General features: G+C 42.9%; 1 protein-coding gene across 1 annotated transcript in view; it reads right to left on the bottom strand.

Annotated features, from left to right (window-relative positions):
- The window catches only part of fibcd1b (fibrinogen C domain containing 1b), a 94672-nt gene that overhangs the window by 45402 nt on the left and 24920 nt on the right, over positions 1-24350 (bottom strand). The window contains exons 2-5 of the mRNA XM_041960403.1: positions 23098-23181; positions 17547-18026; positions 8100-8259; positions 692-828 (exon numbers count right to left, since the gene is read on the bottom strand). Coding sequence (XP_041816337.1) covers positions 692-828; positions 8100-8259; positions 17547-18026; positions 23098-23181 — 861 coding nt within the window. The remainder of the gene's footprint in view (positions 1-691; positions 829-8099; positions 8260-17546; positions 18027-23097; positions 23182-24350) is intronic.

Here is a 24350-nt window from a genome sequence, read left to right as displayed (position 1 = left end):
CTCTGTTTTGAATCTCCACCTTTGCGATTATGGCGCCGTTTATTTAGCCCACTAAACAAAAAAATGTCACCATGATTCATCGGGTGCGCTTTTCTTGTGCCTCTTGGTCTCTGTTTTATCACCTTTCTCTGTCTCGCTACTCTTTACTCGCTTCTCTTTCGCCACTCCACCTGTTGACATTCCCACTTCGATGCGACTAATTAATATTCCGCCTCCCTGAATGAAAAGCACAGCGTAAAACATAATGGACTGCCTTCAAACGGGCCCACATGAAACTCCTCGCTGCTCCGCGATAAAACTTTGATGAGACCCTTTCAGATTGATACATGAGATTCCTAAGGCGGTACAGCTAGAATCACAGCAGGTGCCCGGGAAAACAGCATTGAACCTCATGTACTGGATGACTCTGATTTGAATGTTGGTGCTGCAGTTAGAAACATTCCTCCTCTGCGTCTCAGTCTTATTTCTGGGTTATTTAGTAAATAAAAGCAGATTTGTGAAAAGCACGCATAGCAAAAAGGCTTTCAGCTCCCTTCAGTTTCCCCTTTTTTCATCTTGATTATAACCTTGGTGAGAACGTGGCGACTGAGTGAATGCTTCTATTTTTGGCGGATGAGCACAGAGCTTATGAGATTTGTGTCTGTGTGTCGACTGTAATACTTGTGTGTGTGTGTGTTTTCGCCTGACTCACCGTCCAGCCTCCTCCGTCTGTGGTCATGTCACAGTAGACCTGGAAGCCTGCGGGGTGGTGAACGGGGAACACGGAGTAGATGCCATCCTCTCGCTGACCGCTGGCGTACAGATCACCGCAGTCACGGGGACGCGAGCCTGGGGAGAGGTGAAAGTGGGGGAAAATGAGGGCTCTCGCAAAGGGAAGGAGCGCTTGGAGCAAATCAGTCATGGAGAGAAGACGAGGAAGAGTGTGAGCTAACACCGGAGAGGCGCATGTAAACATGGAGGAGCAGGAGAGAAGTTTTGAATTCACCCTTAATGAAACGTCAAAATGTTAGCTTTGCTCGCTTTTGTTAACTATTTTCCAAAAAGGATGGCTCTTGAAGAAGCAATGAGGAGGTAGAGAGGGAAGACACAAAAAAAGCTGGATGATGAGATGAATGGGCGGGTGATGGATGACACAGCGGGACAACGGAGTCTAAGTAAAAAAAAGAAAACTCGGAACGCGAGTGGGTCGAAATGAAGACAGAAAGGCGCGAGGGTGGAGCGCCGACGTGACGCCGCAGAGAAGGAGCAGATATATAGCCGAGACGGGGATTTGAGATAACACAAGATGCGGGATAAAGGAGAAAACAAGACACATGGAAGTCGGAGAGGAAGGAGCACGGCTTAGTGACGAGGCTTATACGTCGGAGTGATACTGAAAAAGAGGCAGAGGGAGTGTATAAGAGACAGACAGACAGAGAAGGAGTTCAGGCAAAGTCAGTGCTGAGAGGAGAGACGGAGAGCTTGTAAGCTACAGCCGAGCAGAACAGCAGCACCCTTGTCTGTGACTGCCGAGGCCGTCTTACACAAGGGATACAAAATCTATTCCCCAGGAAGCAGGAGAGGAACTCTGTGATGGGGACAATGTCATGGATTATGCATGCCGGCCTCCGCCGGGTCAAAAACCCCCGAATTTGAAACAGACTTCTCGAAAAAAGGCCGTTTTTTTTTTAGCAGTCCCTACACGACATGGAATGTTTCATCTCCCCGAAGCTTTTCCATTTCTCTGTGTGAGCCTCGACTACTTAGCTCCGACTTTCATCATCATCACACATAAATGGTAGAATTTCCCAGTTCTGCTTTTCATTACAGGAAGCCGAAGCCGTCTGGGTTCCATGGGACATTAAAAAAAGAGACCATCATCATTATTTAAGAATTTGGTGCTCTGTAACAAGGGCTTTCAAAGTTTTTCAGTTTAATGATCCCTTACAGCAGAGAAATTGTTCTTCCGAGGACCCCCACTGCGATCAGTCTGATACCCCAGGTCCACTTTGGGTTTTTGCTTTAGGTTTTTTTTTTCTTCACATTGCGCACCTTTCCATTTCAAAGCTGAACAACAGTGTTAAGTGCATTCTAAGGAGTTAGTTCACCCAAAAAAAGGTCAAATCTGACATGTGGAGCATCACAAAAACTTCCCTGCCATGCCCTGCCTAAAAAAAATCACACAAATCACTTGTGTGCCAGTCACTAAATCTTCCTGTAATTATAGAGCCACCAGTCATCACCTGATTGCCACACTCACCTGCGCACCTGTTGCCAATCCCCTAATTAGCTCTCCAACATACATACCGGCCACTTTCCCACAGTTCCCGGCCAAACTGTCCGTTGTGCATTGCTGTCTGTGTCTGCCTGTAATGACCATTACCGAGTTTGGCCCCATTCACACCTGGAAGCAATGCAGTGAATGGCTGTCATTAAGTTTTAAATGACTTCTTGCAGGGGAAGAATTGGAAGATATTGCTATATGCGTGTCTTTACTGGGCTTGCTTTTTTTCAAATGTGGTTATGCTGTACAGCTTGCTTTTGCACCTGGGATCCGATCACTATGCAAGCCAGACGGCTTTGCCTTAACACATGCTTTTCTTTATCCAGGATATCGGGCAAATTTCAAGTTAACGCCAGGTGTAAATAGTGTCTTTGCTTGCCTACATTGCTTCTGGTCTCATCAGCTACACAGTAAACTTTGCTCGAACTTAATCTGCCTGCGTCCGAGTCCTGTGTTCCCTTCCACTGCCTTTACATTGCCCCCTGTAGACAGGCAGCATTATTCATGATGGAGCACGATTCTATTTCTCAGCGGTCTCTTCCTGGCGTGTGTCCATAGATCCCAGTTTTGAAATCACTGCTCCTTTATAATCTTTGCGCTTTGTACACTCAGGAGTTCCCTACAAAGGGAAAATAGTTAAAGGATAAGGTGGATTTTCTATATTTTCTTACTGTCAACAAATCCCATGAAAAGACCAAAGCCCACAATGCGTCTATCTCTCAGTATTTGACGTTCTGAACCTTCTGGTTCCTTCTGAAATGCAACAATGAGAGAGCTGAATAACTTCCCAGAACAGCAAGGCACTGCAGTGGTGTTTGTGTAGCGACCAGGAGTAAAATGTGCATTTGTTGGCAGTGGATCTGATGCATTATCCAGCATTTATAACAGCAGGATGCGGGATTGCCTCACGGGAATGCTAGACTTTATGGGAATAAGGGAACACATCATTCAGTGCCATGTGGCTCACTGATGTGTTTTTTAATAACAACAACAATGGCCGTTTTTGGACAATGCAGGTCCAGAGTAATAAGCTAGAGCACGTCAGGCTTTGGATGCAATGACAGCATCGTTCATTGTTGGTTTTTGTCTTTTAATGGGATTCGTTCACTACGAGAAAAACCCAGCCACACTCTCTCCTGCAGACATTGAGTTTCGAGAGATGCACATACGTTCAATTCGGGTGTGTGTTAGCGGTGTGCTGGAACCTTTAAGGACAGCATCCTTTCTGAATCTCATCTGTTTGGCGACAAAATCCTTAGTTGCATAAACCCTTCAAAGTAAGTCACTCTGACATCGCAGGCACTGCACAGTAGGAACTGAACTCATTTAAATGCACCATGTCTCCGGCTAACACCGCTCATCTAGTGGAAAGCACTGTTTCCAAGCATGCACGTATCCTACATCTTTTTTATTTATGTTTGGGCGCTCTCTCTCTTTTGTTTTTAAAATGCAACACTCATGAAACTGAATAATTAATGTGGCAGCAGAAATAACATCAATAAAGGAATCTACCACTTGTCAGGCCAATACTTGCATACTTGCATGCTCACTGCTGACAACAAAAATGGACTTTCCCTTTGGAAATCTTTTCAGCTGTAGAGCCGCTGTGCAACAGCACGCCGAAGTCAGCTCAGTCCAAGAACTGAAAAATAGGACTTCTGCAGTGGTTTCATCCAACTCAGAAACCCTGTCAGAGCTGAGAAGGGCTTCACTGCTGTCAGGTTTGGATTCATATAACTTTGAGAATCTAATATGTTCTTATGGGAATCCAACGCAAACAGTACAGAGATGAATAGTTCAAATATTCACAGGCACAGTGGGACAGAGAGGCAGTCAAAGATATTCATGGTTGAGCCTCATACTTAAACACATATGCACACAGCTGTGCAGGGATATTGAAATTGTGCTGTTGTGTCTATGTGCATACAGTTTCGCACCGTGGTGTGATCAGTTGATGTATTCGATGGTCAGTGACTGGGACACCGACCATATGTCAGAATTAACACTGAATTCCAAATGGATACATGTGCTAGTGTTGTGTCAGTACATGCACCATATTTTCTGTCAGTCTGGTGAAGCATGTACATCAGATATATTAACACTGAAATGCTAATAGGAAGAGCTGTGATTACTTAAAAGATAGCCAAAAGCAAGCTAACCCACACAAGACTTCCATAACAATAAAAACAAGGATGCATTACATAATGAATATACACGGGCATTTAGAGAAGATGTCTTTAGTTATGAGCGCTGATGTTTTTGTTGTTTTTGCTGCTGTTTTCTAGCTCACTGTAGATGCCTTTGATAAAATGTCAAGGCTGTGCTCCACAAAAAACACTGACTTGCCGCTGGCTGCTTTGTTCGAGTTTGTCCTGAATGCAGCTTTGAGGAGCAGAAAGTGCAGAAACCTGCACAGAAATACATTTCATGGAGGATTTGGTGGCGTATAGATACATGTGAACACAACATGGAGTTAATCCTAAGCACCTTTGTGTGTGTGTGTGCTTTTATTTCATAGTATTTATTATCACATTATATCATATAATACTGAGACATGAGAAAGTGCTTTCAAAGAATCCTGCGAGGCAAACCTTGGGCACGTTTACACAGCTTTAGCACATCTCTGCTTTAAATAGTTCAGATTGAAGCACTTTGTGGATACCTACAGGACCAAGTGCCTGTCAAATATACATGAAATGACAGTCACTCCCTGAAACCTCAGTGTTATTGTCATTGCAAAATAGTTATTATAGGCTAATTGGGAACCATGGTTCTTTTTAATTAGCTACCGCCTTGCTCAATATAAAAGGTAAAAGCCACAAATTGAGCCACAAAGGGAGACTGTCTGCCACTGCAAATAATAGCTATTTTAATATTTAGCTGTTATTTCATCCTCCCTTGCATCTATAGAGGCCAGGACAGTATAATGAGATGTCAGGTCAGGTATTTCTGCTGCGAGGAAAGGAGTGTGTAAGAACTGCTGCTCTTTTAAGAATATTCAAAAAAGATTAGTCGAGAGGAAGGACTTGAATTCTTGACAGACAAGATTAACATTAAGAACAATGAATTTGATGAACGCTTAAATGAACGATGAATTTGCTTTCAAATCATTTTTTTTAATGCTGTCCTCCTTTGCCCACAACCTAAAGCAAGACGCAGGTAATTCTCCAGAATGATCACGTTACATGACAGAGAGTAAACAAGGACATGTTTGTTCTCCCGTACTCTCTCACATCACTGTCTCGAGAAATAATAAATGCAAGCCATCAGCGTGAGCATGAAGTCCATCCCACAGTGCGGTGTGCTGTCACTGGATCTGCTCTGCACACTGGCTAATGAAAATGTCTGCATATTTCAGTCACCCCATATGCCCAAAAAAGACAAAACTGTTTTTTTTTTTAATCTCAATAATTTATGTGCATTTTTATTTTGTTTTAAGCTTTAAGAGTAAAACTGGCTGACACTTCATTGGCTTTAGCAAACAGTTAGGACTTCTTTCCCATACAGCGCTGGCACAAACGGTGGAACTTCTCATGTAGGGGGAAAAATATATATAAATAATGAGCCGTAATCTCCGACAGACAGCTGACTGAGCTGGACACCTCCTTCCAGGAGGCTCAGTGTGAAATAATGAGAACAGGAGCCAAAACTTCAGCAGCCACAACAGGGTTGACGTAATCAACAGTGCAACCTTGTCCTGGATGCTGACTCCACCATGTTATACAGGGATGGATTTTGAAAATACATCCAGCTCATACATAATCATGCCTTATTATGGACACACAGGCACTTTCCCTAATAAACATAATAACCCAAACACATGCATAATCAAATGAAATGCAAAACAATAGCCCTGCAAATAAAATATTATTTTACTCTCTGTAGAGTTTTTCAAAGCTGTGATGCGACCACACATCTCGTTGCATCACACTGTGATGGGCTCTTGTAATTTTATTCTCCCCAAATAATGTGCATACGTGGGGGGAGAACTCTATGAAGCTCATAAATTGACTAATGACTTCCTAAGCAATGGGGAACGGTACTGCTTCTGCCTCTGTCGCCACTACCATTAATATGGAGCCAGAAGACAACAAATTAAAATAAAGCTTGAAGAAATTATCCCACAATTGAGCTTTAATGCCGCCTGTGAGACAACAATTCTGCTAGGGGATCATTTCTCTATCAATTGATTCATAATTTATTGCCACCCAGAATTCTGCCGTGTTGCATGTGATGCACTGATTGCTTCAGATAATCTCATTAAGGCAGGAAAATTCTAGAAGGTGGATTCAGGCAGAAAACTGTGTGAAACAGATGGCTGACCCACCACTGAAGTGGTTCAGCACCACGGACAGCGCTACAACCCGTCTCTGTGAGCTGTCCTACGAAAACCAGGCAGAAATCTCATCTTAAAACTTTTCTTTTTGTGAAACCTTTTGGAAATGTTTGATATATGTTTTATTTGTGCTGTTTTTATTCCTATTTATTAGATCTAAATCGCTTTTTATTCATTTATTGTCTTTATTTTCCTGCATTTATGACCTTTTTATCATTGAATCTGCCTTATCCGGTTTTATTTGTATTTTTATTTTGTAAAGCACTTTGTAACATTGTTAAGAAAAGTAATAAATAGGGTTTATCATCATCATCATCATCATCATCATCATTATTATTATTATTAATATTATTATTATTTCCAATATGTTAACTATTTAATAAAATAGCCAATTTTCAGAAAAGTCGGTGGATTTTTGAATACTTTTTATAGTTTATGTAGTTTTTATGTATTTAGTACAATTCAAAATCACCAAAACTGGAGACACATGGCTTTCATTGGACAGCAATTCTTTGTTAATTCTTTGGGTAAAGGTTTGGCTGCTCTAATCTTTAAGGTCTTGATCTGACAAGGTGGTGGTACTACAGTTTATAGTAGTATAAATACAATAATTGTACAATACGTAATATAGAACTGGAGCATTCGATGCACCTGAAATAAAAAAACATAGCTTGGTTCGAATTCTTGTCTGTCATATTTAGAACATACAAGCTCACTCCAAAAAAGACGTGCATATTCAAACCATCATGAGGAGCAGGTAGGGATTTTAGGAACCAGCAGCAGATGATGTCACAGGCCTCAACAGTTTGTAAGAATAAAACACTCAAACGCCTCATGCAAATGCCTTCAGCAGCTTTGTAGTCGTACCTCTATTCTTCCTGAGCTCCTACTACATGGCGATGTCTGCATCTAGCATTTATGAAATTCAAAAGTTGCGCTGCTCACACAAACATGTGAACACTCTGTCTTTCTCTGTTATTGTGTGCCGCATGCAACAGCCTTGGCTCTGTGGTCCTTGGCTACCTATGCAAGGCATGTCCAACAGGGGAATGCTATAAGGTATACAGATATGTGCCCGGCTAAAAGCCTTCCGGTGGACTGATGCCTCAGGCCTTTCTCTGCCTCTCAGCAACAAGGCCCGGTGGACATGCAAGTTATTTCCCATGTACAATAAAAAATTCCACATCCCGACCAAGGCCAGTGGATAATGTGGATGAGATGTAGCCAAGGGAAACCTACAGATATCACCCGGCGAGGTTGGGTTGAATGAATATGTGGTAAGATAGATGACAGACAGACCGCACTGGAATATAATTTTACAGACTAATGGAGTCAGGCTAACAGAGGGTGGACACGACACTGAGCACAATACAGTGGTAGAAGGTCAAAACATACAGGTGGTCAGTGATGTATAAATTCTTTACACAGAGACAGAGGGACAGGCTGAATATCAGACAGACAAATCTACAAAGATGGCTAGCCGCGCCTCATTTCTCTTACCGTTGGAGCAGCCCTTGAGCCGGGCCCCTCTGACTGGTGCCCTCTGCAAGTCAGCCTTGACACGCGCCTTCAGGCCCACGTTCTCCTTCTGCATGGCGTTAAGAGCATCACTCACTGAGTTCACTACCTTGACCATGTTGATCTGGCTGTCTGACAGCAGCTGCAACACACGCACACACACACACACACACACACACACACACACACACACACACACACACACACACATACAGTTGGAGAGAAGGACACACATTACAAACAGGCAGGGCTTTCCACTCATTAAAAAAAGACATGTAAAACCTTATTAAAGCTGCAATTCTCAACACTTTCTATCATATCAAACCAGATTTTTGATACTATTTATGGCTGGCATTCATTCAACTATAACCTTTAAATATGCTCACACTCATTAGTTGGCCCTCTAGTAATACGTTTTCATCGTGAGTGGATTCATTGGATTCAGTGGGGTTTGATTCACAGAAAACAATACATGCATGCACTGGACAAAAATTTGGAGGCAAGAGCAGTTGCAGGCATCCAGTAGTTGCGTGTAATTTTTTGCAAGTCAGGTCAGGATGCAATCTCCAGCCTGCTCAGCAAACATATTTGCAATTAAAATGATGTAAAGCAGCTCAAAACTGTCATCATGGGCAGCCAACAAAGGAAATACATGAGCTACTTGTCTTTTCAGCTGTATTTCTGATGCAGCAGCAGGATCTATTTCACAATGTCCACGTGTGTGTAGTGTATGTCTTCTGGACTTAATTCCATGTCGATAGCTTGTGGGTGCAGTGCTTTTCAACACCCAACTCAGACGTCAGAGCATCCTTGAACACACCAGCAAGGACAGTTTTCACAGAAGTCTCAACTGCATGACCATGTGATGACAATGTGACTTTGTAAAAATAAGTTGAACGGCTGCTGCGATGGAGTTTAAAAAGTTTCGGTATTCTAATAGTACTAATATATCAGTTTGTACCTTATGGGCTAAAACATGCAGTATACAACCACTGGGACAGTATTGTCCTTTAGAGACCTTTAGAAAGACCCTATGTAAAAAAAAAAAAGACACCACATGGTACCTTATCCCATAATACACCCTGGCGAATGCTATGCTATGCAAAGATCCCTGTGGGAAGGCTGGTGATGAATGTGTGTGCTCGGCCTAGCAGAGAGCAGGGTAACCTCTCTCGTCTGCTGTGGTCACTTCCTTACCCGCAGCCCTTTGTGTGCTGTGCATTGCAGAAAGGTCGTTTTCACATATTGCCCTAGTTGGCCAACACCTATGCACAGCCAGGTGTTGGGCCCCATATGTATACACACACTTCTGCAGGTATGAGAAAACGTTCTTGCTCCTCCTTATGCACACATGAACTCTTTCTCTTGGTGTCTTTCATCTTCCTCCGCACTCTCATCCATATACGCACATGCACGCTCAAAAACACACACACACACACACACACACAGACCTGCAGTGCTCAAAGTCATATATAAGGGAATGAGAGTGTTCTATCAAAGGTATGTCTGTGCAGCTATAGTCAGGTATTAAAACTGCATTACACAGAAACCCCAGTGGCCTTTCGCTGGCCTCAATAACTATGCAACACACCTCTGAGGCACAGCAAGCTGCAGTGCAATCATATTACATGGACACTGAGGCTTTAACCCACACACGCAGGTGTAAACAACACATTTATGTACCTACATGCCCACATGGTAGTACACATACAACCACATGCACACGCATGCATACAGCACAGAAATAACCCATTGTGCTTAGCAGCAGGGGAAGATTAAACAAAGAAAAGTGGGTATTCTGCTTTTGTGTGTGTGTATGTGTGTGTGAGGACAGTTTTTGTGTGCCAAGATGTGAAGCAAAGTTTTTTTGTTTTTTTGCAGAAGACTAGAAGCTCGGGCTCCTTGCCTGTAAGTGTGATCTTTCTCGTGCAAATTTGACATTACCTCCAGTGTCATTTCATTAAAGTACACACTGTATGTTTGTTAGTGTGTGTGTGTGTTTGTGTGTGTGTTTGTGTGTGTTCAGTGGGAGACAAAAGCAGAGGAGTCTTAATTCTAAGCCTTGACTGACACATCAATTAGGATCAGGGTGTAATTAGCTCTCATTAGACAGCTTTAACACAAGGAGCCATGTGTTAGTGAGTCAAGCTTTAAACACAAGGTAATTTGGGTGTGTGTGTGCACGTTTTTTCACATCTGCAGCAGACTCACGAAATAGGTTAGATTAAAATTTAGATTAAAAAGAGCCCCCCTTTAAATCTCCTGCACACAATAATGTGCAGTGCATTCAAAATCGAGCTCTTTTCGGTTGCGGCAGTCTCAATCCAGTCTTGCTCGATGTGTCTGAGCTTAAATGCGCTAAACACGACTGAGCCCTGTTGTCCTAAAACACAACAAAGGCGCGCTTTCGTTGGCCTTCGTCAGATGTTCCAGAAGGTAGAGACGATGTTCCCCAGGGGGCAGAGTCGCGGAGTAGAGAGGAGCTGAAAGGCTGGAGCTGACAAGTTAAAAAAGTCATTCAGTCACCATCTGCTTAATACAACATGTTCACCTCGCAGACAGCAGCCGTCTCTTCAGCTGGAGCCAGGAGAAAATGGGAGATGTGAGAGGAGCCATCAAGAAGTCGCCCTCTCTTTCCTCTTGACTGCAGCCCTTTCAAGTTGAAAATAATTCAAACCCTCAAGCACATTTGTACTATTCCAGGACTTCGCTTTTAACTCCAAGTATCCGATAGGTTTGAAATGTAATGAGAAAAACCTCCAGCCGCTGTACTTTGCTCCCTACCTATCAGTGCTTTGAGAGGGCTGGTAAACAGATGCCATAGCGACGTTCATGCTAAATGATGATGAGCAATTTCTTCTTTCTCACAATTCGATTGTGGGAAAATTGCTTCTCCAGTTTGGCTCAGAGGCATCCTGCTAGAGCCGAAACAATTAGTCCAGTAATCAATTAGTCCATCGACAGAAAATCAATCTACAGCTAGTTTTTTATAATTGACTTATTGTTGTAGTCGTAGCAGAATTCTTGTGTTCCAGCTTCTCCAGTGTGATGATTGGCTGTTTTGCTGCCTTTGTAATTTGAATTTGCTGGAACAAAACAACCAAATATGTCACCTTGTGCATCAGTGATGTGCATTTTTTCACTTATTGTTGACATTTCATAGACTAAAGAGTTCATCGATTAACTGGGAAAATAACCGGCAGATTAATCTCAATTGAAAATAATCATTTCTTGCAGCCCTGCATCCTACAGGAGGGCAGATCCCTGACAAAAAAAACTCCTGCCAGACACGCACTTAAAAAAATGAATTCATGTAGTTGATGTCGGATGTCCACAGGGTTCAGTCGAGCTGATGGTTAACCTCACCCTTTGTTATTGTATTGCACTTTGCCAGCCGTGTAGCTCCCGGGCACCTCTCTGCTCACATCCTCACATCCTGCAATTTAGAGAACTCCCCATCTTTTTTCATCTTTTGACAGCTGTGATGCAGGCGCACATCTTCATCTCTCTCCACCTCGGGAGTATCTGGGTGGCTAATTGTCTTCCCTGTGTGTTGTTTCACATACGCCAATGAGCTGCAGTTGAAAATGCAGGAAAATGCACAGTTCGAATCCAGAAAGTGAACGAAAGATGCCCTCTCTGGATCCACTTCACTTAACTGACTGCATAAAAGTTTTGCACAGATGTTAGCGCCTCACTTACTTCATCCCTCTGATTAAACAGCCAGAGATCCTCAACATATAAGAGGCCTCTGAAGCAAAGAAACAATGAATAAAAGATCACCCCGGTGATGGACAGAACCTTCACACATAAAGGGAATGTTTTCATAGCAAATCAGACTCATATCACACAGATAGTCTCTGATCTTTGATCAGGCTTTTGATTTTGTCCATGTCTGGTTTAGTGTGCGTGTGTGTAGTGTGTGCGTGTGTGTATGGGCAATACGTCTGTGCAATTAAATCAATTTACCAATGAAATAAAGTGATGGGCTGGCCCTTTACTCTTTCTGTGCACTTACTGTCCTTATGTCTTACTTGAGCAAGAGTCTTCATCGATATGTTTGATATTTCATTTCTTTCTCATAATTTCCTGCGACAGTTTTGACATACATGTAATTGTTTCACTTTATATTACACGGTTTGTCTCCATAGTCTCATTTCACAGCATTAAAGAAAAACAATTTTCATTTCCTCTCATTTATTTTGCACTGAGTCATAAGCTATCGCTAAAGGTTATTGTTCATGTTGCAGGCAAATGGCTTATTGTTACCCGTAATTAGAAAATAATGTTTTTAAGTATCTTTGTACCCACAAAATATGCTCCATCCACTATATTTACATTTGCAATGTTCTGCACTGTTGCTCTGTACTGTTCTAACAGATGGACCTTCCAAAACACTGAAAATCTTTATTCCTTTGAATTGGTGGGCCGTATCTTTGAAGCTCCCAATTTACTCAATTGAACTAGGTTTCCATATTTTATGAGACTTTTAGCATTATCCACTCTTATTGTGGTTTCAAAGTCATCTGTATCGCATCCCTGCCTGAAATGCTGCAACGAGCACTCTGTGAATTTGACTTCATCTTTATCTTTAGCCTTGTGTCGACCAGAATGAACATTTTGTTGCAATATGGTTTTCTATTCTACAGAGGCAGTGGCTCGCCTCTAGATCCTTAACAGAGGTTGTGGGTGCCACTTGTGCAGGACATTAATATTCCACAGGCACATAATTCAGTTTAAAATGTGACCTGTGGTTCAAGGAAATCAGTAAGTCATGCTCTTCCTCGCAGCCTCTACCTCTTCGCAGTCTTTTTGTAGTCAGACATTGTAGAAAACTGAATGTCGAGTCAGTTGAATATGTGAACTATGTCAGCTGGACTTCTGGGGAATCCAGCCCTTCCATTTTTTATGCTGCAAGGTTGCACGAGTGCAGGTCATGAAACCTCCATGCTCACCCCAGCTAGTGGGCTTAATACATGGCTGCCTACATTGCCCATGCGCAGGGCTGCCACTGCTGGCTAAAAAAACCCCAAGAACATTAATAGCTTTTAATCTAATACATACCACTGACGAGCGTTTGCACTTGTCACCATGAGGGAGGTAAAAGGAGACAGCAACCTGAGAGCAGCTGAGGAGACAGACTGTAACAGCACAGGGATGTGAGGATGTTAAACTAGAGCTACTTTGGATTTTGTGTTGAATTTACATAAACTGTGATCCTGAGCTCATGCTCCTTTTTGTAAATAGAGTGACACAGTTCTTTTAATGTCAACAAATAGCAGCGCAAACAGCACATTTTTTTTTGGCTTTGACATACAACTATATCGGTGAGGCAAAGGCAAATGTCAGGGAATTATTGCTTGCAGACGAGATGATGTCTGCGTTTTTGTTTGACTAGTTATCTAGAGGTGGCTTTGTTTGTGTGTGTCTGTGTGTGTGTGTGTGTGTGTGTGTGTGTGTGTGTGTGTATGATAATGGCTTTTCTGACCATATTCAATCTGGCTCGTGACGAAATCAAAGCACAGAGATGCACTAACGAAGGCACTAAATGACATGGGTGAAGCCATGCAGAGGCAGGCCAAGGGGTTTAATTCCTGGGCCTCTAATATTCAGGGTTAGCTGAAGGACGCCAGCACTGTTGGTCACATTTGGCGAATAATAACTAGTTTAAAATAAGGCAACCACTACTACTTCTACCAGACATATGATTTGTCATAATGGGAGAGTATGGGACCTTACAGCGCTGATGTAAACTGAATTAATATGCTGCCATATTTAAAACTGGTGATTGAGTCTGTTGCATTCTGGGTTTCTAGTTAAGATGGGAAAAGTTTTCAGTACCATATGAGAGCTTTGACTTAGAGCAAACGCTAACAACATGCTGCACCTTTAGTTAAAAGCATTGTTATACTTCATTCCTACATTTTATTGGTCTTCCCACCCATCTGATTCATTTGAATGCATATGCGTGTGCTTTGGTGTAAATATTCTATTTGAGGCTGCAAGCAGTCACTGTGAAAAATGAATATGTCAGTTTGTGAGGAATCAAAACACATCAGTCCTAAAGCCACTGTAATCAGATTCTCCCGCTTATCTCCTCAGGGGCATTTTGAAGGGTTTCTCTCTACATATAGGCAGGGTGAAACTGTTCTTCAGGGGGCTGAGCTGCACTTTGAGCCATTACTAACACTGGCACAGCCAGCTCTGTGTCATCGTATAAATCAGAAGTCCTGGCCACAGGTGGCCCATAGATCACACAGTCACACCATGGTGTCAGGCAGAAACAGCGGATGTGCGCACCACGTTGCCTTGCCTCCAAAGAGGAAATCAATCACCTGCAGGGCCTGGGCTGCCAGCACCACCTCCACTTAGCCTCAGTGCCCACTGCACCATGCCACCTACACCGCATTTAACAGCAGTAAAGGCATGTGCTTAATTGCCACGGGGGAATCAGAGGACACGTTCCCCTCAGTTCACCTCCAATTCCAAAAAACAGGGAGGCTGTGCAAATAAAAACTAAATGCAATCATTTGCAAATGAGCTGTGTTCCCAAACCCATGCAGTAACATCCTTTATCCAAGCATGCGTTCACAAATCGGTGAACCTCGCTCCATCCTCGCTTGTGTACAACTGAGCCTTTCCAGGATGCTCCTTTCATACCCAATCGTGATACTATCACCTGTTACCAATCAACCTGTTTATCTGTGGAATGATCCAAACAGGTGTTTTGGAGTGTTCCACATCTTTTCCAGTCTTTTGTTGCTCCTGTCCCAACTTGTTTGAAATATGATGCTCCATCAAATTCAGAATAAGCAGATATTTACAAAAACCAATGAAGCTGATGAGGTAAAACATTAAATATATTGTCTTTGTACTGTTTTTAATTGAGCACATGTCAAAAAGGATTAGCAAGTTATCCCAATCTGTTCCATTTATTTTCCAACTTTTTTGGAATCGGGCTTCATGAAAGAGGGAAATTTGCTCGCCATCAATGCAGGTTCAAGCTTATATATTTTGTGTTTATTTGCATTGGTCTAGAGGAAGCCTAGCTGCGTACCACAAAAGAAACAAATGAAGAAGATATGTATGCTCGCATGAGTATGTGCGCATACGCCCTCTGGTAAAAAGAGACAATGGAGGCAAAAGAGGCAGAAAGAAAGCGGACTGATGAGAAGCCGAATCGAGGTGAGCACCGAGACACTGTATTACTCAAACAATACTTGCATAGTAAAATTGTTGGGAGCATGTCGCAGGCTGTATTGAAGTTCATTACTTCAAATTTTGTAGAAAGTGATGAGCAGCTGACCTCCATACCGCCAGCTGTTGTGCTGAGTTCTCCATCTCTCTTTGTGATACTTGATTCACTACAACTAACACTGGTTTTCCTGGATAACCAGTATAATGACGCTGGTTATCACCCGTCTCTATTAACACTGGGATTTCCTGCTACAAGGGGAAATAATATCATGATAGTCAGAATCTTGAATGATGTATTGAGATAAGAAACAGAGACAATCAAAAGCGATATCCATCAAAGTGAAATGTAAACAATACAACCACAGAACTAGAACATAGGAGGAAGCAAGCTAGTCCAGGCACACAACACTGACCATTAACCATCAGTGCTTTATTTTAATGTACATCTTTTTTTGTTCATTTTTGGAGGATTTCCACTATTCCCCTCCTGAGGGAACGCTTCCATCGAGCTACCGCTCTGCAGAGGCAGAGAGCAGACCAATCCAGAGTGATCTCTGAACAATGTTGAACCCTGAGCTAAAGAGGTCTGGCTTAAAGAAAGGACTGACAGAAGCGGGATGCATTCACTCGTTTCAGCTGTATGGCTGGCAGCTATGAAATCTATTTACTGCAGAATAGAAAGACTGAGCCTGATGGGCCAAAATTAGAAGAGCTGGTAGTGTGAAGATTTTCCACACACATTTAGAAAACGCATTGTCAATAAATCAATGTGGACATTGCGAAACGAAAGGGGGTCTAATTATGTTTTCATCCAATGTGGAGTCTGTCTCACACATCTAGGGAAACATTATGTTATCTTATTGAATTAATGTGCGAGTTGTTCTGTTTCTTGAATCACGATGGGCCTTTCTTCCCCTGTGACCTGCTCCTCAAACACCAGACTGAGTGAGCTATATTCACAGGAACGTGAGCCCTGTTCGCACTTCAAACTCGCCGTTCCTGGGCTTGGACGGTCTGAAGAGGAATTAACATGGCCGAGCTGGCATCGGCTCAGTGACTGATGATGTTTTGATTTTGCAGTCAGGAGAAGGAAGGGGCTAAATAAGACCAACCGACAGAAAACCCTCAAGTCCATTGAGCTGTCACTCGTCTTAAGGTGGTTTCACAATCGATACGTATTGATAGGTGCTTCACAATCTAGTCCTCGAGCACCTCTGTACAGTACTTAAAGTCGTGACTTCAGCAGTGAGCCTTGCACACTGGATTCGCTTCATCTGCTTTTACGGCTCAAACAATCATCCTTATGTTCAGTCATAAAAAGCAAAGAAACAATCCGACAAAAAAACCCTGTGCACTGTTTGTCATCGCCAAATATCTTTCTCTGGCCACAGCTCAGCATCGGCAGCAGGGGCGGAAAGTAACTAAGTATATTTACTCAAGTCCTGTACTTTAGTATAATTGTGAGGGAGTTATAGTTGAGTATTTCCATTTTATGCCTGTGGTGCACTACATTTCAGAGACTTTTTACTCCATTTATCTGATAATTAAGGTTTTACATACAAAACATGTGCTCAGTTTGTAAAACATGATGCACTGTAGATTCATTGTTATAGATAAAGCTACCAAGCACTACAAAAAGTGTTTAAAATTAGCTTAATTATCACCAGCTATAACATAAACTGCTACTTACACAATAATGCAATTATAATAATAACTAACTCCTTATGTCACACTGATATGGGTCACCCTGTAACCTGAGGTCTTTTACTTTTGATACTTTAAATGCATTTTGCTGCTAATACTTCTGTACTTCTACTTAAGTACAGTTAATTTAGCACAAGTCTTTCACTTGCAGTGGATGTAATGTTAGTCTTTTCTATGTATTTTTAGACTTAAAACAGAGTAAAATAATATGCTGAGCACCACATGTTTACAGTCCTTAACTACTGTAGAAATCAGATTAATTATATAAAATAATAAAATGTTATTCAGTTGTATTTTCATGATAAGGTTCATATGATGCAATTACATGCTATTACATGTTGATAGATTAACTTTTATAGCAATATCTGTAAGGAAAGAGAGAGCTGGACTTAAAATAATCGGCGTCTTTCCTGTTATATTGTGCCACAGTTACCACCTGACCCAGGTGGCGGCTTCTCTACGACCTTACTATGACGTTGCATGTCCACTGTCTCTCACACTGTTTGTGTTTGTGTGCACGTGTCTCACCTGTATGAGGCGTCCCTGCTCCGTCTGCAGCGTGTTAAGGTCTTGCCCCAGGCTACCCTGCCCCCTGCGTAAGGACTCATAGTCCATTTTCAGTTGTCCCGCGTGGGCCGACAGCTTGGCCACCTCCTCGGCCAGGCTGACGAGAAGAGCCCGATCCTGGCCTTTCACTGACTTCAGGTCAGAGTCGTGGTCGGTTAGCGAGTGGAGCAGCGACGTCTGCACACCCTCCAGGCGCAAAAAGTTACTGTTGTAGTCAGGGCAGTTGGGGTCGATGAAGATGTTGATACGAGAACCGTCGCCTCTCTCGACAGTGACCAGGGCGTTGGCTTCATCCTGATTGGTGGAGATGTGGGGTAGGCCATCGGACATGGGCGGGGCCTGGTAGTGATTCATAAAAAGGATGGTGCCAGTTACAGTGACGGCTAGCAACACGGCCACGAAGAGCAGGATAGTGCAAAGCAGGTAGCTGCAGCTCATTCTCTGTGGGTAGGAAGGAAGAAGGGAGGGAAGAAACGAGGAAGGAAGGGTGGGAGGAGGAGAAAAAGTAGGTGTTAGGATCACAGTTGCAAGAACACTAAAAATTATGGCAAAACACCTGCCTTATTCAAACAGGGATGACTTTCATCCATCACTGGGGATATTTTGAGCACCAGCTGCTCAGTACTTAGCGACGTAACCATATTCCCATCTGTCAAAATGTCGTTTTGAATGATTTATGTAGCAACATAATGTAGATTCCTTTAACTGCCAGTCCTCTTGAAGATCACAATTCGCTAAAACTAAAGAAAGACGAGACAGTTTCTGTCCAAACACTGAGCGTATCATCAGAGTGGTGGTGGTGCAGCAGAGGGAGGATGCTAGCCGGAGACACTTCTGAGAGAGACACGGTCAAGGCACCGGTTTTCTGTCTTTCCATTTCTGAGACCGGAAGGGAAACAATAAAAAACTGAAACAACGGTAGCCAGGAAGAGAAAGTAAAACAAAAGTGATGCAGACAGTCGACAGTCGAAAGTAAATGAATGAACAGAGAATAGAATCCTCTTAGAGGAAAAGGGCAGACCTCTACCAGTAACATGGTCTCCATTAACTAGACTATAAAAGGCCTGTAGGATGGCCCTTTATGATCCGGCTCCATTTTTCCACTCAGGTCAAGAGAACAAGCAATGGATAGGAGGGAGCTATATGGGCCACCTATGCATGATTAACAATGCCTAGCTCCCCCATATCTTCCTCCAAATGAATCAACAACGGATCTTTTTCTGATTTTTTTTTTTTTTGACACTGGAGGATGTTCTCTCTGTGAGAATATGTGGGCAGGTGTGTGTGTATGAGTGTGTTTGCCGTCTGTGCAAGCTCATTAATATGTAAATTGGCTGTACAAGCACAGTGAAGCACACTAATAGACAGCTAATGGTCTGCTTTACGAGAGAGGTTTATAGTTTCTTTAATGTGAAGAAAATCAATCGCGTTGTCCAGGAAATACTCCTATCCGCTGTGTGTACCCACAGCCTTTTAGGTGGAAATAAAAAAGTTGTTACTCCCCCTTCATCTTCCATGTAGGGGCCGAAATATGATATCTGTGGCCAACAAGTGTGCGTGTCACCCGCAACCCATGTAGGGCTGGTCTGTCGACACGAAAAGGATGTGATGTCTAGCGCCGGGCCTCATTTGTAGCCCTCCTTGGTCCAATCATGAGCCCAAGCGAACGCACAGAAAAGGAGGAGGAGGATGGCTTTCTCACGCGGGCCCCATTTGTACCCCACTGGCTTCATTCGCAACCCACATGGGCCGACGCATGCGGGGCCTCGAGCCGTGAGCAAATTTTGCTGAGCATGGTGAGTCCCTGCTGGATGAGTGTGTATGCTTCAAAAAAGAAAGAAAGAAAGATAAAAAAAAAAAAAAAGATTTTCGCTGTGATTCCAAAAAACAAATCTAACCAACATATGAAAATCTGAGAAGACAAGCTGTTTGAGGAATCACCACAAAAGCACTAGGATACATCATTTATTTATTCTGGACAGGAAAAAACACATTTTTGAGAGGGTGACTGGAAAATTACTACTTGCGGATTTGTTGATTTTTACTCCTGAAGCATAAAAAGCCCTTTGGTGGGATCCTCTGAGTACACTGATTCAATTCATGCGCTATTGTTTTTCTCCGGGAGGCAACTGAACTTTGGACACCGCAGGCATGCATGGAAACAAACTGCCTCTGGGCTCTATTTGTCCAAATGGGCTGGAAGCTATGTGCACATGTATGCACACACATCCACAATATACATATATATATATACAGCATATGCACACGCAAACAAAACATACATTGCTGCCACATTTCCGGTGCGTATGCACGTGCACACATCATCTGCACTCTGCCCTTTCTGCCAAATACTTGTCACGGAAAGTCAAGCTCATGCGCATACCGCACATGAAGAAATTGGAGCGCTGCTTTGACAGAACGTTCCCACTTCTTCGTGTTTTTTCACCCAAATACATCATCACAGAAAAGAGCCCTAGGGGAGTGTTGCTGCACGTAACATTTTTTTTTTTTTGTCTCCTTGCTCTAACTCAACATGTAGACCCTGACTGCACTATGAAATCTCTTTTGCATGTCAAACAGTTTTTTTTTTTTTTCTTTTTGCCTTGTGTGTGTGAGTGCAGGTGCAGCTGAGCGACTGTGTGACTGGGCTTGGCTCTATGTGTGTGTGTGTGTGTGTGGATGTGTGTGTCTCAGGATGTCTGTGCTGTACATAATGTGTATAATGGCCTCACGCTGCAGAATGGCTGCAATGTAACGTTAGAACAGTTTCACTCAGCTCTACTGCCAGCGGGCCAAGACATCAGTGGAAGCCATCATCGGCACTGCACTAAATATTCATTGCTAGCATACTGATTGTTAACTTAACGTGGGGGAGATATACGATGGCCGCCGTCGTGCTGACAGCGAGACACACACAGGGCTGACAGACATCTAGTGCAAGCCGGAAAATACACACAGTAGCAGTGCATTTTTGTAAAGAGACCTTTCACAGATATACTTTACAGGCACATAATTGTGTCCCCGGATGTTAACCTTTTCAGCCACATGGTATCTAGTCGTTTCTGATTTTAAGGCTCACATAATTCAGCCTGAACTGAAGCTACCGAATTGATTGATTGTGGCACCTGGGTGGCGAAGCAGAAAAAGCGCACGGCTAATGCTCATATTGCCGTTTGGGGGTACATTTTTGGCCACTTGGGATCAACTTGTGAAGGAGCAAATGGTAGAGGTATAAAAAAAATGACTTGCAAGAAATGGTACGATAATACATTTGTATGAATGCACTGGCCCAAGCTGGGTACAATTCTTTTCTATTTCTGTCAGGTCAGACTGACATGAAGTCAGAGAAGACTGAATTGAAGGAGGGAAAAGTAAGCCTGACAGTGAGGAGTGGAGGTTCTGCTGCTGCCTTGTTTCTGTTTTTTTCCAATGGTCAATAAAAATTCAAACACAACGGCGACCTGCTTCATGCACCGACTCAATAACACCACCTCTCAACTCAGCTCAAGAGTTTTAGTAGGGTAATGACGCTGCAAGCAGCCTCTTAACGCCGTGTTTTTTGTAAATGAGTCTCTCAATCTCGCAGCAGGAGCCCACTCTGTAATTAGAGGCTGACTTTCAGATCCTCTCCTGTCTCTGCTCATGCCACGCCGTGGGATTTGAGAGGACGACAGGGGAATTCTGATGGGTAGATAGAAAAAGGAGAGGCAGGGAATGAGAGAAAATTCCTCCCCATGAGAATGATGTCCTCCCACGCAGAAGCGCTGGCAGACAGTTCTTGGACGAAAGGCTTTGTCTGCTCATTAGATCAGCAGGAAACCAGCAGGAGTCTTGCAAGCTCTCTCTCACTTTCTCTCCTTCTCCTTCTCAAACACAAATATATATACTCAGACACAGTAGACACTCCTGTATGCACGTGGATGTTTGACTAACACGCATTGCAACGCCTTTATAGACTGGAACTGGCAAACATGCAGAGCGAGCATAATGCATGAACTCGCACTTTCACCCACTTCACATTCATTTCATTCACCTGCAGCTTGAATAACACTTTTACATCTGTATTCAACGCGGAGCGTATCCCCGAATTCTGCCACGCAATCAAGCCCCTTTCCCTGGTACAGCCATGATCACTGGGCTCAGTTCAAAGAATCTGCGGGGCCTAATCCCATCTAATTCCTGTGTGTTTGGGCACTCGAGCTGAGGTTGTGCCATTGCTGCCGCTCGGTGGCAAAATGTGATGTGTAATATGCAATAATCCTTCACACTGCCATCACCAAAGCGGTGAGAAAGCGGATTGTGATGAAAATCACGATACCTAATCCCCTCCGCAGGTGAGCAAGTCACTTTTCAGAGTGCTCCTCTGTTTTTACTGGAAAGAAGGGGGTGGAATATATATATATATATATATATATATATATATATATATATATATATATATATATATATATATATATAAGAGGACATAGTGTATATTTATACAAAGCCATAACAGGACACTGCTTTAAATCAGAGTCTTTTCCATTCATCAATGATACCAACCTAGCATATACAGTTTGACATTTATTCCAGGAAAACCAAATTCAAGCTACAGCTGAATTGACAGCTGATTAATGCCAGCCCACTCCTGAAATATATATAAATAATAAATATCCAGGTTAGGTGAGGTCACTTCCTTTTTCCTCTCACTCCACTGCGGCTGGTCGGCATGTGGTTAGGATGTATTTATTTCAGTTCCTTCTGTGTGTGAATAATTGATTATAGTGTTTGTTGTTTTGTAGCCTTGACTAAAAGATGTCTGGGTGCCTTCAAGACTGGCTTTGATGGCGAGCTGCCCATGAATTCCCAAAACCTTTATTATAACTGAACCGACCAACAGCTCCTTTCCACATTGTGTGGTAGGAAGGAACTGAGCTATTTTATTTCTTCCCACTTGGAAGCACTGAACTCTGACAAACTTACCTGTGTGTCATCTTCTGTGCAGCTCTTGCCTATGACAACTTTAAATTGTAATTTAGCTAGTCCCACCCACTACACGATCGAAAGAACAGTTATTATAATCGATTAATCATTGGTAAATTCCAGGAATTCACTGGTTCTAGCTTCTCAAATATTAGATTTACTGCTTTTCTCAGTCTCCTGTGATATTAAACTGAGTGTCTTTGGGTTTTGGACTGTTTCACAGACCAAACAAGCTATTTGTACTCTGGGAATAAGACATTTTTCCACTATTTTCTGACATTTAATAATTAGCAGATTAATCAAAACTGAAAATAACTGTTAGCTGCAACCTTGCTCTGATTCAAGAAGGAGTGGGTTACAAATGGTGAACAGTTGACAGATTTCAAAATAAACTGCTCAAATTATTTCTTGCCTGAACAGCATGCCACATGAATTACAATAAAGGTCACTAATTATGCAATCCTGATACAACCCATGAAACAACAGCATGTGGTGCGCGCATGCATTTGCCTGTGCGTGTATGCGGTACGTTGTGGTGACAGGACCTTACCTTGGCTGGCGTCTCCCTGGCGGTTTCTGAGTCTGACCAGCGGTGTTTGAGCTGGGAGGAGCTGGGCACACACTCACAGAACGTCTGCATGGGACAAACAGACAGGGCCACCAGTGTTGGCGTTTGTTCAAGTCACATGTGCAATCAAGCATGCAAGCACATGCGCACAAACACACACGCAGGCATGCACACACACACACACAAATGTGCACAGAGAGACAAAGGTGTTGGATCTGTGCTTAAATAACTGAAAAATCAACAATCAACACAGCATATTTTCTCAGCCAGACCATCAAATCCATTATAAAATTACTGTTTAGAGATAAATGGTGCTGGCGCTGATAAACTACAACCACCTACACACATAATGGCACACTGACGTAGACTGATCTGAACGGACATCTGTACATCTCAAAGGTATCACTGAACTCAATAGCTTATGACAGGCTCAATACGTCTTCCCAGAAACTAAAGGATCCTCAGTACACAGAGTTCCCTCCTACTCCAAACAAAAAGAACAAAAACGAGCATTTCACTGAATGCAGGCAATGCATGCAGAAGCAAGCACTCACATACGAAGGTGAATGTGAGTGCTTGTAGGCCTATACAATATGTGAACATTTTGTGCTTCGCTGTATGTGCCTTTTTTGTGCTCCTGTGTGAATTTGTCTGGGAGCATTTCTCGCTGCTGCACAGATAAAAGCAGTGTCATTATGAAAGTGGGGGGCTTTCTACCTGCTCCAGGAGAGCACGTCGCTCCGCGACCTTAAACACCGCTGCTCCCACCGTGGAGCCGCTCAATTAGCCCGGGACAACAACACCAGAGCAAACGCACGCACACACACACACACACACGTGGGCACACATGCACTGCCTGCTTAAGAACAGATGTGGCAAACATTAGCAATAAATGGATCAAAGTATGTTCTCTATCCCAGTGTGGTGTCATACTGTGAGCCCGCGTGTATGTGAGACTAAATAAGCAATTTACACTTGTTATGAGATGTTTTAACACCATCAGCCGTGGCGCAAACATCATTTTAAAGCTGCATTATGCAATCTCTAACCACTAGGGGGCAGAAAAGCACCAAACAGCCTCACTTTGATGCGGACTCAGAGCAACTTTAAGTACAAGTCGTGTTTATGTCTTCCTGGCAATAATTTAAGTTAAAGTTAAGTTAAGTTAAATAATTACTCCTCCTACCCTCAAGATAATATAATATGCTAATTGCTCAGGTTTCTTCACCCAGTTT

Source organism: Chelmon rostratus, chromosome 19, assembly GCF_017976325.1.
Source record: "Chelmon rostratus isolate fCheRos1 chromosome 19, fCheRos1.pri, whole genome shotgun sequence".
NCBI lineage: Eukaryota > Metazoa > Chordata > Actinopteri > Chaetodontiformes > Chaetodontidae > Chelmon > Chelmon rostratus.
Note: the sequence above shows the minus strand (reverse complement) of the source record. Positions and strands in the feature narration are given on the sequence as shown.